Source organism: Sceloporus undulatus, chromosome 1 (genome assembly GCF_019175285.1).
Source record: "Sceloporus undulatus isolate JIND9_A2432 ecotype Alabama chromosome 1, SceUnd_v1.1, whole genome shotgun sequence".
Lineage (NCBI taxonomy): Eukaryota > Metazoa > Chordata > Lepidosauria > Squamata > Phrynosomatidae > Sceloporus > Sceloporus undulatus.
Genome location: NC_056522.1, coordinates 62,751,805 through 62,767,752, shown reverse-complemented (window position 1 = coordinate 62,767,752; position 15,948 = coordinate 62,751,805). Strand labels below are relative to the sequence as shown.

Sequence of the window (15,948 nt, the reverse complement as noted above, 5' to 3'; positions counted from 1 at the left end):
TGCTTCGAGTCACAGTGGAGGTATGGTGTTTCACTGACGCATGCGTCCTAAGAGTCCAGAAACTACACCAAAGCCACGCTCCAGTCCTTAGGGCTGGAGCGTGGCTTTGGTGTGACTTCTGAACTCTTAGGACGCATGCATCATTGAAACACCATATCTCCACTGTGACTCGAAGCAGCTTTATTTTGGCTGTCTGTAACAGGCCATAGTGGGTTTCTATGAAGAGTCTCATATATAGAAATAACAACCTTCAAAATCTGGCAAAAAGAGGCAAAGCTAGCACTAGAGAAATTGTGATCTATATAGTTACATTTCCCACTAATGCAGATTGTTGTTATAAGCATAATTTAGCAGAGCTCATACGAGACCAAACCACACAGCTGTATTAATTTCACACTTAGGAACTAGGCTGCCAGACATTATGGTATATGACAGGTAGGGTTTTTTTAAAAATATGTGTGAGTTCACTGATACTGAGGCTCATTATCCTCAATTTTCCTCATATACCAAAAGCAGAAACTCAAGGTGTGGATTCTTAAGTGATTTTGATGACTTCTACGTTCCATGAAAGGCGATACCATAATTGTCTGTGTGGAGGTGACTCCTGTGGAAACTAAACATTAAATGACCTATCTGAAGACAAAACAAAGTATTCTTTTACACACTTAAAATTTGCATTTCCCCCTCATGCTACAGTATTTGCAAGATATATTAGTAAAGTATTCAAGGACCAAAGAAAGCTTCTGTAATTCTGTACCATTATTCTTTCATTGAAAAAAATAAAGGCAAAATGGGAAGACTTTGCTCTTGCTATCTATCACATTGGTGTGTGGGGGAGAGGACGAATGAACACACTAATAATTATAAAAATATTTTAATCTGTCATGCTTAATGTGGTTTCTAGCTTGGTTAAATTTAAAGCAAGTGTTTTAATAAGGTATGTTATCCCAAATCTATTATCCTCCCATGATGAGGTAACTTCCTCTCCTACCATAAGTGCTATTAAATATATCATTTTAATATTATGATTATCATTGCAAATATGTTTTTGTTAGATCTATTATATTTTAATTTAGTACAAATTTTCATCAGCAAAAATTCAGTAGAAGTATTTTCAAGGACACTTGGTCCTAAATCCAATTGTTAGTCCCAACTAGAATAACTGCATTGGATCAGTGGAACTTACATACATATTTACTTATCAAGTATTAATTGGTTCAGTGGGTCTACTCTTTATTGTTATGTGCCTTCGGTCACTTTTAACATATGGAGTTGGGACTGTAACATGGCGTTTTCTTGGGATGTATGTTTGAGGTTTGCCATTGTATTCCTCTAAGGCTAGGAGAATATGACTTGCCCAAGGTCACCATGACCACATACAGATTTGAACCCTGGCCTCCTGTAGCCCAACTTTCAAATCACTGTACAACACTAGCTTGCTGGCATTATAGTAATGCTGTAAGATAAAGGTAAAGGTAAAGGTTTCCCCTTTGACAAGTTTGTCTAATGTCTGACTGTAGGGGATGGTGCCCATCTCCATTACTAAGCCAAGGGAGCCAGCATTGCCAAAGATGACCCTATGGTCATATGACCAGCATGGCTGCACAGGACGCCATTATCTTCCCACCAGAATGGTACCTATTTATCTACCTGCACTTTTACATGCTTTTGAACTGCTATGTTGGCAGAAGCTGGGACTAGTGACGGAAGCTCATTCTGTCACATGGCGCTTGGGTTTCAAACTGCTGACCTGCCGGCCTTGCAATTGTCAGACTTGGTGTCTTAACTGCTGAACCATCATGTCCCACTGTAATGCTGTAGCTGGAATAAAAAACTGGATTTAACCCATAATATTCTTCTAATACTAACTTGCTGTATTCAGAGGAAAAATGTGGATTTTAGTGAAAAGCTGTGCTCTACACTCTCATGGCACATACCCTGTGGTCAGAACAAACTATTTGAATTAATATAGGCCCCATACAGACGGGGTCAAAATAAAGCTGCTTCAGGTCACTTTGGAGATATGCTGTTTAAATGATGCATGCGTCCTAAGAATCCAGAAGCCGCGCCAAAGCCATGATCCAGTCCTAAGGACTAGAGGACAGCTTTGGCACAGCTTCCGGCCTCTTAGTATGCATGCATCATTGAAACAGCATACCTCTAAAGTGACCTGAAGCAGCTTTATTTTGGCCCGTCTGTATGGGGCCATAGGGTGCAATTGAGAGGCAACTGGGACTAAAGCATGTTGAAAATGGAATATTCAATAGAGATGGCAACAGGCTTTAATTTGAGAAAGATTGGGATATGCCACAAGCATTACAGAGTGAAGTGCACGTCTTCTATCAAGCAATAGACTCTTCATTATGGTCTCCTTTGGCAGCATTTGAAATCTTTCACATGTAGCTTAAACTGCCACCAGCACTATCCAACAGAGCCAAATTTAAGAGATCCTGAAAGTTGTATTCCAGCACCATCCAGTAGGCCATGTGTACCTTAGCCATGCTCTACAATATTACCTTGGAACATGCTCGGGGGGGGGGGGGGGGCGTGTATTGAAAAGTGTGTTATGCTTATGGGATGAGACTGTTTGGATTTCATTTAGTAATTGACAACACTAAAACAACACGAACAAAACAAACAAATAAGTAAGTCTCTAACCTTTTCCTTACCAACCTGGATCAATTGATACCTACAGATCATTGTGCAGCTCTTGGGTTGCATGTGGCCTCTGGATCCCACTCTTGTGGTCCTTGAATCTCCCCAAAGCCCTCTAACCACATTTTTTAAAAATTGCCTGGTGTGGAGGAAAATTTTCCCCAAATCATGCAGAAACCCTTCAAATATGTGAAAATACCCCCACATTCACAACCACCCAGAATCCTATACTATCCTCTACACCTTCATTTTCCTCTGTAGTCCCTCTCAAAATGGTGATAGGAAGTGATGCCACACAGGAGGTGTGTAAGTGTAAGTGTGTGGCCTGATGGGCAGCTGACAAGGGGGGATTGGCCCAGGGCTCCACAGAGTTACATATTCCAGCTGCAGATAGAAAATGCTCCCATATTAATTTGTTTCAGACAAATAATTATATTTATGAGTAGCTCCTCAAACAATATCATACCTTCATGCACAATGCACCAGTTGTGTTCAGAATTTTTCCCCAACATGTGCCCTGGATAGTACTTTATAAGAGATATAGACAAAATAAACTAAAAGACAAGATAAATTCACACATAAAATCATCAAAAAACATCTGTGATAGGAGACTAGTTGAAAATTGATTTTTCAGTGGCCACAAGAGTAAACTCACTGATAATACTTTAGGGACCAATGTGTTCAATTCCAGCCTGATCCAAAAGAGGTATAGGCAGCTTGCTGAAGGACTGAAATAAATCTGATATTATTGTAGAGAATGGTCTAGCTCCAGCATATTGCACCCAGAGAAAATAACTGACAGCTTTATGAAACCCAAGGCTCGTGGAGTAAAATCCTGTAAAAAGAACTAACTGTCATTGTATCAGAACAGCTCTGTAGCTGTAGGCAGAGGGCAACAGAGAGATAAACACAAGGGAGCTTGTTTGACCCAAAGAGACAGTCAAGGTTTGCGAAAGCAATCTGTCTGGGGAAAAAAACACAAGTTACTGCTTTTCATTGGAAATCCTGCAGGTTGTCAATATGTTTTGGTCAAGCTAATTCATGTTAGAAGGATGCATTTGGAGAGATAAGTGGAATATGCCCTTAAATCACCAAGGAAAACTAGACAGTACTTGAGATTAGAACTTGTCTGAGACACTCAGCCAATGAGAGTACTGTGTATGTGACCCTTAATATTCTCCTGATAAAGCAGCAATATCAAAGCTTGCAAAATATTTCACAGTAGCACTACACCCTAAGGGAATTTATTACTAGACAAATTTAATTTTCTTCTGTAAAAAGAGAAAAAAAGCAAGGAGCTGAATTAGAGATCTGTTTACTTTTCATTATTTGAAAGTGTACCTTGTGACACTGAAGCATTAATGAGTGTAATATAGTAACTTCAAGGACTAAATTTTCAACTGTGTAGATCTGATTACCTTACCTGATCAAAAGGGACAAGAAATAGCAATCCTTATCACCATTCCCAGTTCACCAGGATATTCATCCATTCCTACTTCTTGAATATGGAGGCAGGCTCCTGCCAAAATCTTACAAGTCCAAGAGAATTATGTTTCTTTTAAGAGACTCTTGAACATCTGTATACCATGCATTTAGAATCTGCAAGCACAAGCTACCAGATCTGCCTCTGAATTCCATTTAACTGGAACTTGCCGGCAAGTTAGAAAAAGATTTCTCAGAAGGTCTATCATGTACCAAAATTTGTAATTCAAAGAAATGAAGCACTTGTGAAACTTCCTGAATTAGAAATTATTTCAGGCATAAATAGCAGCACTACATGCTACATAGTATCATAAGCTAAAGTATCATAAAATCACACAGATGGAACTGACTGCAAAAGCCATGTACTCCAAAACTTTGCCATGCAGGATAGAGACAAAGGAAGAATGGCACAGACAAAATGGCAGAAAAATTAACTAACAGATTAGAGCAGTGGTCTCCAAGCTTTTTCAGGATACCACCCGCCTTGCACACCAATACGTTTGACTGAAGGGCTCCCTGCTGCCCTCTTTTTCCCTCACTGCCCCCCTACTACCACATTTTCCTCTCCTGGAACCTTCCACCACCACCAGTACTGCCTACTTTGAGAATCACAGGAAGAGAGAGGACAAATAGAAAATGATGTACTGTGTCTAAAGTTTTAGATATGCAAACTGGCAACTTGTGAGCATACAAAGGTTTCTCACTCCAATAGTAATGATAATTATCATCATCAGCATTTATTTGCATATATGTTGTTCTTTCACAGAATCATAGAATGAAAGAACTGGAAGAAACCACAAGAGTCATCCAGTACAATCCCCTGCTATGCAGAAATATACAATAATATAATATAATGTTTGACAACACTGTGTCCAAAGCAGCTCACAATGTTACAAACAACAATAATATAATAATTCCAAAAAACAAAATAGTTACAAATAACCAGGTCAGTAGGTAAATATATGCACATGTGCATCAAATCAAAGAAATAAGTGCTTTTCATGTGAGCAGATCTGTTTGGATCCTGGACCCTGCCCTTTTTTCATGAGCACATTGGGGCAGCCTCAGCCATTTGGCCTTTTTTCCTGCTTTCCTTTCATTTACCTATGTCTTTTCTAAGAACATAAATAGTTATAAGAATCAGAAGAATTTGATCTTAAATTGTCATCAAACAAAGAAAAGAGTCAAGAGAAAATCTTTGCTGACTTACCTTGCTTTTTGTACAGCACATGAAGCAGTCACATTCAAAACAATACTGGCGTCTCAGCTGATTCTGACGTTCAGGAGTGGGCATAATTGTCTCAACATAGCTTATGGTGAGCTGCACACAACAAGGAAAGCAACAATTATATCTAGACAAACAGGAAAACAGAATTTCAAGCTTAAAAATAACAGTAAAATCATCCAACAAATTTTTCCTAATTCAGCGCTAGAAAAGACAACATGTTATTTATTTTACCATTCTGTGAAGATCTGTCTGTCTGTCTGTCTGTCTGTCTGTCTGTTATCTATTCACATTATTGCTAATGTAGCTATATTTACTTTTCAAAAATACAGTTTTCCCAATCTTAATTTCAGGTTTCATTTAAAAACAAAAATCATTAGCATTTCTCTTGTTAGAGGAGAGTTAATCAAAAGGTGTTGAATGGTGAACCCATTGTGCAAGACTGTCAGCTCTGATTACCCAAGAAGGGTATTAATTTAAAAATATGAAATATGACAAGTATTGGCTAATGGATTTTAATTCAGTACAGATTGGTTTGGAATACCTGAGCCTGGTATTATAGTTATTATATGAATCCTATAGCTGAACACAAAGATTTATGGAGTGCACAGAATTAGATAGCTACCCCAACAGACCAGCAAAATTGGTCCTACCAGAGTAAACATTGAATGGCAATTCAAATGTAAGTGGAACAGTTAGAAATTGCTTAAAACTGGGTTACTGAAACTTTAGAACAAGGTCCAATGTCTTCTTAAAATACTATATCCCAGCGTCTTAGGGGGAAGGAGGGTTAATGCAGTGACTAAGTCCAATTTATTCCCAAATGAATTGTGGTGACCTGTGGGTAAACCATTCATATTTTAGTCTGCCTTCCCATTACTATATGTGACGCAGGAAGAGTTAAAAATCAGGAGGCTGACAAAAGAAAAAAGGAAAAGGAAATGAAGTGTGTGGGAGTAGGGTGGGGTTAACCAAAGCTGCCACTATAGGAAAGACTAAGGTGTTATAATTGCTTCTGAGTGACTAGTATCAGACTTCAGACTCATGTAGCCTTGTAATTAGAAACAGACAGACTGTAAAATAACCACAGCTGACTTCTATAATGGATTCTTTCTTCCTTATATTAGACCTAGTGATGAACTCAAAGCTGTTGAGACAAACACGTACACACACAGCAAGGCATTCTCTTGCTATAGCCAAGGATGAGAGCTGAGGAACTTGTAATATTCTTACACTTGCTCGTTCTGCCTTTAACTGTAGTGCTGTGATTGGCAGGAGATTTCCAGTAACAGGTTGCTTTGGTTGGAAATATGCAAGCGCATTACCCAGAAAGCGTGCCGGGGGGGGGGGAGACAACAGAATTAGTAGATTTTCCACTATCGTGTTTTGATCTTGACCATACACTGAAGTCACCACATCCCATCTGCTCTTGGAAGTAAGCAAGATCATGCTTAGGGTACATCTATACTGTAGAAATAATGCAGTTTGACACCACTGTAACTACCATGGCTCTATCTTACAGACTCCTGAGATTTGGAGTTTTGTGAAGCACCAGAACTCTTTGGTAGAGAAGGTTAAAGGCTTTGTAAAATTAGAAATCCCAGAATTCCATATGATGTAGTTACAGTACTTAAAATGGTGTCAAACTGCATCATTTCTACAGCATAGTTGTACCCTTAGTTAGTTCTAGGATGTGGTATGCATAATTTCTGCAGGGTAGGTGCACCCTTAGTTAGTACTAAGATGGGTATTGCCAAGGAATACCATGTGCTATTGGCTATTTTTCAGAGGGAGGCCATTGCAACTAATCTCTAATTATTTCTAATTGTTGGTTCTAACCTTTAAAGCCCTACATGGTTTGGATCCTGACTTCTTGCAAGAGCGCCTTCTCCCATATAATCCTCCCCGCACTCTCCGTTCCATTGGGAAGAATGTGCTTCAACCAAAGAGGACTAGACTTTCTGCAGTGACCCAGCGATCCTTTTATGCAGCCATTCCTAGACTCTGGAACAACCTGCTGGACGAGATCCATCAGATTACCACCTTGGAAACCTTCAAGAAGGCTATTAAGAGAAAGCTCTTCTGGCAGGCCTTTCCAGACTAGAACATCCTTGCTGACCTGCCTCCCCCTTCATTCCCTTCATCCTCCATCTTTTATCTTTTACCTTACCCAGACTCCATCTGAATTTTTAAAATCTCATTTTAGTGTATTTGTACATTAATGTTTTTAATTTTTCTTTTTTGATTCAATCTCTTTTTTTGAACTTGATTGTGTTTTTATGTTAGGGGGGAGGGTTGGGGATTTTGGAATTTTTAATGCATTTCTCTTTTAATTGTATGTTATTTTACTGCTGTAATCTGCTTGGATTCCCTGAGATTAAGCAGAATATAAATTATTATTATTATTATTATTATTATTATTATTATTATTATTATTATTATTATTATTATTTATTCCCTAAGAAAACCTAGTGAAATTCATGAGGTTGTCATAAATCAACAGTCAACTTGAAGGTACACATGAAAACACATACATATACAGATTTGGAGAATTTGTCTTGCCACTCCAAATGGACTTCAGATATCCAAAGACTGCATTTACATGGCTAACTCTATGAAAAAGGATAGAAACAGGAACCAGGACATTTCCTAGGTCTTATACAAATAAGACAATCATTGCACAACAAGCAGAATATGTGATAACATACTGTCATATAATATTTTATACAGTATTTTTGGCACCTGACATCACAGGAATTCCACATTTCCATATCATTTAGCTCATACAAATGTGTCAATTACACAGAAAAGAGTACCATAACCTGGTGCCCCATGGTTTAAGGGCACCATACAAACTTTTCAGGGAAATCAAAAAAATTTTTACCATTACCTTAGTCTTCATTTTGCATGTAATACAGTTATAAAATTGTTGAACATAGATTCATGCAACTTTGATTTGAATAACATTTATAAATTGTAAATTATAAAGTTGCTGAAAAGGCAACAAAAGCTATGGATTTTCTTTTACTTTACAGTGCAATCCTGTGCCTATTTCCTGAGGGGAAAAAAACTTACTGAGTTCAATTAGACTTAGTCCCAGCTTACTGTATACAAAATTGAACTTTTCGACATTTAATTTTGTTTACTATGAAAGGTAGTATGGTAGTGAAATATTCATTAATATAAATTGCATTGCTGTAGGATACTTACAACTAATCATGAAAACTGAATATCAAACATGCTGCAACATTTTGATACTGAATGAAGCAAAATCCTATTTTTTAAAAAAGTAATAGCTGTACCCCATGCTTAAAAGGCTCAGGGATTCATCTACACAGGATTATCTGAACTTCACTTTCACTGAAATTAATATTAAATATTAGTCCTAACTTCCAACTAATTTTAATGGAGACACACATCTAACATCCAAATAAGCATGCACAAAACTGTTTCCACCATTACTGTTTGTTCCTATAATACTGCCTCTTTGTAAGATAGTTTAATAAACAAGTTTCTATTACAAAATCCTGACAATTCTGGGGGAAAGGCACAAAAGGGGGGGCAGCTTGGATAGCTGCTTTCAAGAATGATGATAATGACATTAATTATCCTATCACTCTTTAGCTATTTCTTCAGAACATTGCTTTATTCATTCTTTTTCAAAGTAACTTTCAAAGCTTTAGGTTTGGGAGTTTTATTGGAAGAATCAAGGAATATATATTAAAAACAGCAACTAAAATAAACATAGTTGCTTATATGCATTGCTGAGATGCCATATTGGATGGTAAGAAAAGAAAATGAAGAGACATCTTTGCTTTACTCTCTGAGCTCAATACCATATCATACTTGGCTGGTAGCAATCCTCTGAGGGTATGTATTGGATATGACCATTTGGGGGGGGGGGGAGAAGATGATGTGAAGCATTTCTCTGATAAAGGATAAAAATAATTTTGGAAGGGCATTTCTTCAAGTCATGTTTAATAAAACCAACAAGGAAACATCCCCTGCCTTGTTACTTTCCTTGCGAAGGAAAGCTTTACAGCTTCAGCATGGTTTCAATCTAACAAATGCTTATTGTTGCCATGATTTAGTGAATGCCACATTCCACGCAGAAGTATCATAAGTGTTTTTTATCAGGGTAAAGGCACTCAAATTCAAACAAAATGAAGTGCCTAGAGGAGGAATGGAAGGAGAAGAATTCATCAAGGCTGCCAGTGATTTATGAGAGGTAATGATTATGGGAGCCAGACAGTGTGAAGAGAAGATTCCCTTTATCATCTTTTTCCTGATAGCTACATGATAGGAAGTCGCATCAATATATCATCAAAGTGTTCAAGCTGGTGGCCCTGCAGTCTGGAAGTTATTTAAGGAGATGCAACTGCTGCAGGTGGCTGTGAAGGAAGAGAGAACAAGTTAATTACCTCTTCCCCCTTCTGGATTTCCCGGATGGAACGAAGGTGGAGCTGGGGACCCTCAAAGACTATTGCACAGTTGGGGTCACAACTGTTGTTCAGTAAAGACATGCTAAGGAAGGAAAAGAGACAACACTGTTTAGGAAAGTAGCTTGATGCAGACATTATTTTGCAGATATTAATATGAAACACAGGAAGCTGTTTCATACCAGTTCTGAGCATTTGTAATGTAGTACTATCTACCTGACTAGCAAGAACTAAGGCTCAGGTTTTTCTCTTCACTTGCTCCACGGTCCATTAAAGGAGGGACAGAAGAAACTGAAGCCCAAGCAATGGCCCTGGAATTTTATAGTTAAAAACAACAGGTACCATTTTTGGAAGGGGGAAATATGAAGCAGCATTTAGTTATTATGAGACTCTTAGACCTCCAGATGCTGGTTTTCCACTTCTTCTATTGTTTCTCTCTCCTACCCTCCACCCTGGAGACCTATATAAATAGGTTTTATAAATCTGTAGTAGAACTGTGATTAGTGATGGAAGAACTCACATCTGTTGCATTTCTAATCAGACATGCCAACAGTGAAGGCTGATGGCTCCGACATTAGTAGGGTGATGAATCCACTTGGGGGTTTGGTGTGAATTTTACATTACAGGGTAATGAAATCATTTGGATTTTCTGTGGGTTTTCTGGACTATGTGGCCATGTTCTGGAAGAATTTATTCCTGACATTTTGCCTGCATCTGTGGCTGGCATTTTCAGAAGGTAGTGGCCTGGAAGTATGTGGGATATATATACTTGTGTGACCCTTGGTTGGGAGGAAGTGATTTGCATGTACATGTTACATGAGACCTGAAATTTAGGGAGGGGTATTTAGACTTCACAGCCACAGAGCTCTATTCTCTCAGCAAACTACAAACTCCAGAATCCCACACGATGGGGTTACAGCAGTTAAAGTGGAATCAGTCCTTCAGATGTTTACAGACAGAAACACAAAAGGAACGAAGTTATAGTTGTATGTAAGCTAAGTACAGCTCCATCAGCAGGAAAAAGGAATTAATCAAAGTAACTAGTTATTTTCAACCTCTGGAGTTGTCATGGAGATTCTTTATGGATAGGATATTCTGTTTTATTTACAGGACATTCTGGCACTTTTCTAGCTCTGTACATGGGTAATTCATAGTCTATAGCACAATGTGGTCTACTATACAGGTGATAATTATTTCAGATCCAAAACACACTGCAGAAACAATCCAGTTTGAGACCACTTTAACTGCCCTGGATCAATGCTAGGGAATTCTGGGAACTGTAGTTTTCTGAGACATTTAGCTTATTGAAACAGCTCCATGGGCTGCCAGTTTGTTTCAAAGTGCTGGTGATGACGTATAAAGTCCTATATGGCTCAGGTCCAGGCTATTTGGCAGACCGTATCTCCCTACATGAGCCAGCCTGGGCTCTGAGATTCTTAGAGGAGGTCCTTCTCTCCATCCCACCACCATCACAAACACAGTTGGTGGAGACACAAGAAAGGGCCTTTTCCATGGTTGCCCCTAGACTCTGGAGCTCCCTGCCCAGGGAGACCAGAACCGGCCTCTTCCTTGATGGTCTTCCGCCAAGAGACAAAAACCTTCCTTTTCAGACAGGCATTCAATACAGAAAGTTTTTAAAGAATGGCCTGGGTTGATATATTGTTTTAATGTATTTTAAATATTTTAATCTTTTTAAAGTTTTTGATATTTTAGTATGCAATTTGTTTTAATTATTGTACTAATTTAATTCTGTTTTAATGTGCTATTTTTGTATGCCTTTAATTATATTGTTTTTTAATGTTGTAAGCTCCAAAAGTCTGGAATGACCTGCCGGAAGAGATCCACCATATAACATCTTTGGAGGCCTTTAAGAAGGCAATAAAAACGTATCTCTTCCAGCAGGCCTTCCCAAATTGACCTCCTCAGAATGTTCAATCTCCAGTTGCACAGCTGTTCCCACCGGACTGTGATTGTGCTTGATTTTACTGACTTCTTTATTGGTAGCATTTTATTGGGAATTGTTGTTTTTAACACTATTTTAAGGTGGGAGGGAGATAGGGAATTGGATTTGATATGTTTTGCTATGTTTTTACTTGTGGCTTGTTGTGTTGTATTTTTATTGTTCTTATATTTGTTGTTACCCGCCTTGATCCAATATAGGGAGAGGCGGGATACAAATAATAATAATAATAATAAGAAGAAGAAGCCACCCTGAGTTCCAGTCCTGGGAGAAGGGCAGAATATATAATAATAATAATAATAATAATAATAATAATAATAATAATAATTCTCAGAGAGCTCTGGTGCCACAATAAACTCCAATTCTCAGGAGTCCCTAGCACTGAAACAGGGCAGTTAAAGCAGTCTCAACCTGGATTATTTCTGCAGCATGTTTTGGACCCTTGCTATATAACTGGATGACAGGTGGTGAATGGCCAGTGCTGAATATTCCTGCAAACTTGCAAATTTCTCTAAATTTCTTGATGCATTATAGTAAGAGGTATTTGAGTAGCCTGGAAAGGACTCTTGTGTATATGATGTATGTACATGGGGCTGGAGAGAACTAGAAATAGGTTTTGCTTGTGAATTAAGGAATGTCAAGAGTACCTAGGATAAAGTCCAACACCAACACTCTGCATTTCTCCATTGCTGATGCTGAAACAGTTACAGGTCACCTGTAAAAACAAGATTAAAACACAATTATGATTAATAGAGTCATTCAGAAATTTCATATCCAAGTAAAAGCTGGAAACTTTAAAACAGAACTAGGGTAAGTAGAGTAGATACTCGAGCCCAACACAAAGTTACCCTTTAATTGTTCAGTGTGTAAATCAAGGGCAACCTCAAAAAGAGGTGAAAAGCTGAAGCAAATTAGAAGCAGAAATATTACCACTCTTTAAAAGGTTGCTAAAATGCAAGTTCTAGTTTCAAGGGTGGGGAAAATCATACAAACAACTTCATTGTATGGATGTTTGTAAAGTAACATTAATCATAAATTAAAACACAAAATCTGCCTACAGAGTAATTTCACAGGCCTTGACAGCAACATTAATTGAAATAAATATATACAGTACAGTAATATAATGTCTTTTAACAAAAACACTGCACTTTAATTAGTCTATTATTTATTTAACCCATTCTGACATTCCCAATCATTTACTAAAGCCATACATCTTAATTATGTCTCCTCTGCAGCTATTGGAAACAAATTTCAGACAGCACTTGCAAGCTAAGTTTAGTTCATTTTAAACAATGATTATATTGGTTGCAAAAATAGTGAATTTATTTTTCAGTAGACACAAAATGAGTCATTCCATGCTATTTCTTTGAAATATTATTCTGTATGAATGAGTGGCTGCCCAATTCCCATAGATTTATGCCAAGGCTGAAGCACCTGTGGTCTTCTGGATGTTGTTCGACTGCAGTTTCCATCACCTGCAGCCAGCATAGCTAATGGTGATAAATAACTGAAATTGTAGTCCAATGGCATCAGAAGAGCCACATGTTGCCACCCTGTTCTACATAGTTGTAGCACAGCAGGACCCTTTGATCACACACTTACAAGTGCAACTAAAGCAGCTTTGCCAAAAAAAAAAAAAAAAAAAAAGGCAGTGGGACATTTACATACCGGCCTATTGATCACCATCACCTATGTTTAATGTACTATGACCCAGCAGTACTTTAGAAAGGAGCCATTTCTGCACCAACTAACATGAATTTGTGCAGGGAAAGGAGAAGTAGCAGGGTTAATAAGCACATATCTAAATATTTATTTATTGTATTTAAAGTATTTCTGTGTCACTTCCCAGCCCACAAGGGCTCCTGAGGCAACCAACAAACAAAAACCAATTAAAACATTTTAAAGTACATTAAAATCTTTTAAAAACAGTAAAAAACAATCCTAGAATCCAGTTTTAAAACAGTTGAAATACCAGTTTCAAACACTGAATGCCATGCAGAACAGCAATGTTTTGGCTGCCCGCTGGAAGCTTAAAAGAGATGGGGCCACCTTAACCTCCTTGGGCATGGAATTCCACAGATGAGGCACTGCTACAAAGAGAGCCCTATTATGTGTACCCACCAACCTAACTTCATGAGTTGTTGGGTCACTCAACAGGGCCTCCTCTGAGGGTTTCAAATTTCTGGCAGGCTTGTATTGGAGAACAGTCATTCAGATATATTAACCCCAAGTCATTTAATAATAATAAGAATAAGAATAAGAATAAAATGTTATTTATATTTCCCACCTCTCCCTGCGGATCGAGGCGGTTATTACAACCGATAAAAGCCAAACAATACAATTACACAACCCATACTACAGGGGTAGGCAAACTTTTTGAGCCAGGGGCCGGGTTGCTGTCCCTCAGACAACTGGGGGGGCCGAAGCCAATAAATAAATAAATAATTAAATAATTGTTTTAAAAATTAAATAAATAAATAAACCAGGACAGAATTTTCAAATGGAGGACACTTTTTTAAAAAATGGAGAACATGTGAAAAAATTTGCTGATTTTTTAAAAATGTTAATATAAATGCATGTTTCTGAGGCTTCTATAGACAATTGCCCCCCTTGCCCGCCGCTTGCCCCCCCTTGCCTGCCTCCTCCTGATAGGCCAAAGGCCCCACGCCCTCACGCGAGAGGCCAAAGGCTCCGGTGGCAATCGGTGGCAGGACCGGGCTGGGGCCGGTCCCGAGGCCTTGCCAGGCCGCATCCGGCCCGCGGGCCGTAGGTTGCCTACCCCTGCCATACTACATAAAACAATCAATTAAAACACGCCAAGATACAATACAATCATCAATGAAGCCAAATCGTTGTCTGTTTCTGTACTGTTGAATCAGGTGTAAAAAGCTCTATAAGTTCCACTATAAAAGATCAAGTGGATAGGCCCGCCGGAAGAGATCCATCTTAAATGCCTTCTTAAAGGCTTCTAAGGTGGTGATGTGACGGATCTCTTCTGGTAGGATGTTCCAGAGTGTGGGGGCCGCAGCTGTGAACGCTTTACGGGAAGTTGTAATTAGTCTGGTCTTTGTATATTCCAATAAATTTTTCCTGGATGTTCTGAGAGTGCAGGGCGGATTGTGTAGGGAGAGGCATTCCCTCAAGTAACTCGGGCCTAAGCCATGTAGGGCTTAAAAGGTGATAACCAACACTTTGCATTGAGCCCGGAAGCTGATCAGCAGCCAGTGTAATGATTTTAATATTGGAGTAATATGGTCAGAGCTAGATGTACCTGTGACCAATCTGGCTGCTGCATTTTGGATCAGTTGAAGCTTCCGAACTTGGTATAAAGATAGCCCCATGTAAAGCACATTGCAGAAGTCTAGATGAGAGGTTACCAGTGCATGTACCACTGTTTCAAGGTGCCTCTTGGTCAGGTAGGGATGCAGTTGGCATATCAACCGAACTTGGTACCATGCACTCCTGGCCACTGCCTCCACCTGGGATGAGAGCTGAAGAGATGAGTCCAGGAGCACTTCCAAACTGCGAACTTCGTCCTTTAGGGGAAGTGTGACCTCGTCCAGGACTGGTTGAAAAATCTCCATCCCTGGACCAGGTGTACCTATCGCAAGCACCTCCGTTTTCTCTGGATTCACTTTGAGTTTGCTTTCCCTCATCCAACGCATTACCGACTAAAGACAGGCATTTAGAGGAGAGATGCCATCCTTAGTCACTGCAGCAGTCGGAGACATAGAGAAATAAATTTGGGTGTCATCAGCGTACTGATAACACCTTGCCCCATGTCTCCTGATGATCTCACCCAGCGGCTTCATGTAAATGGTAAACAGCATGGGAGACAGAATGGCACCCTGGGGGACACCAGATGTCAGCTCTCTTTTACGAGAGCAGCTGTCTTCCAGCATCTCCATTTGGAATCTGCCCGAGAGGTAGGAACAGAGCCACTGAAGTGCAGTGCCCCCGATACCCAACTCCCTCAGGCGCTCCAGAAGAATACCGTGGTCAATGGTATTGAAGGCCGCTGAGATGTCCAAAAGCACGAGCAGGGTCACACTTCCCCTGTCCATGCCCAGATGGAGATCATCAACCAAGGCAACCATGGCAGTCTCAACTCTGTATCCCGCCCTGAAGCCGATTTGAAATGGGTCTAGATAATCAGCTTCATACAAAACAGCCTGGAGTTGGAGAGC

The 15,948-nt window shown here is 39.2% G+C and overlaps 1 protein-coding gene across 5 annotated transcripts in view; it reads right to left on the bottom strand.

The window, feature by feature from the left end:
• Nucleotides 1-15,948, bottom strand: part of SMYD3 (SET and MYND domain containing 3) — a 550,856-nt gene that overhangs the window by 126,724 nt on the left and 408,184 nt on the right. For all 5 annotated transcript variants that reach the window (XM_042445885.1, XM_042445886.1, XM_042445887.1 and 2 more), the window contains 3 exons: nucleotides 12,409-12,476; nucleotides 9,784-9,886; nucleotides 5,348-5,458 (listed from right to left, as the gene is read on the bottom strand). In XM_042445885.1, coding sequence (XP_042301819.1) covers nucleotides 5,348-5,458; nucleotides 9,784-9,886; nucleotides 12,409-12,476 — 282 coding nt within the window. The remainder of the gene's footprint in view (nucleotides 1-5,347; nucleotides 5,459-9,783; nucleotides 9,887-12,408; nucleotides 12,477-15,948) is intronic.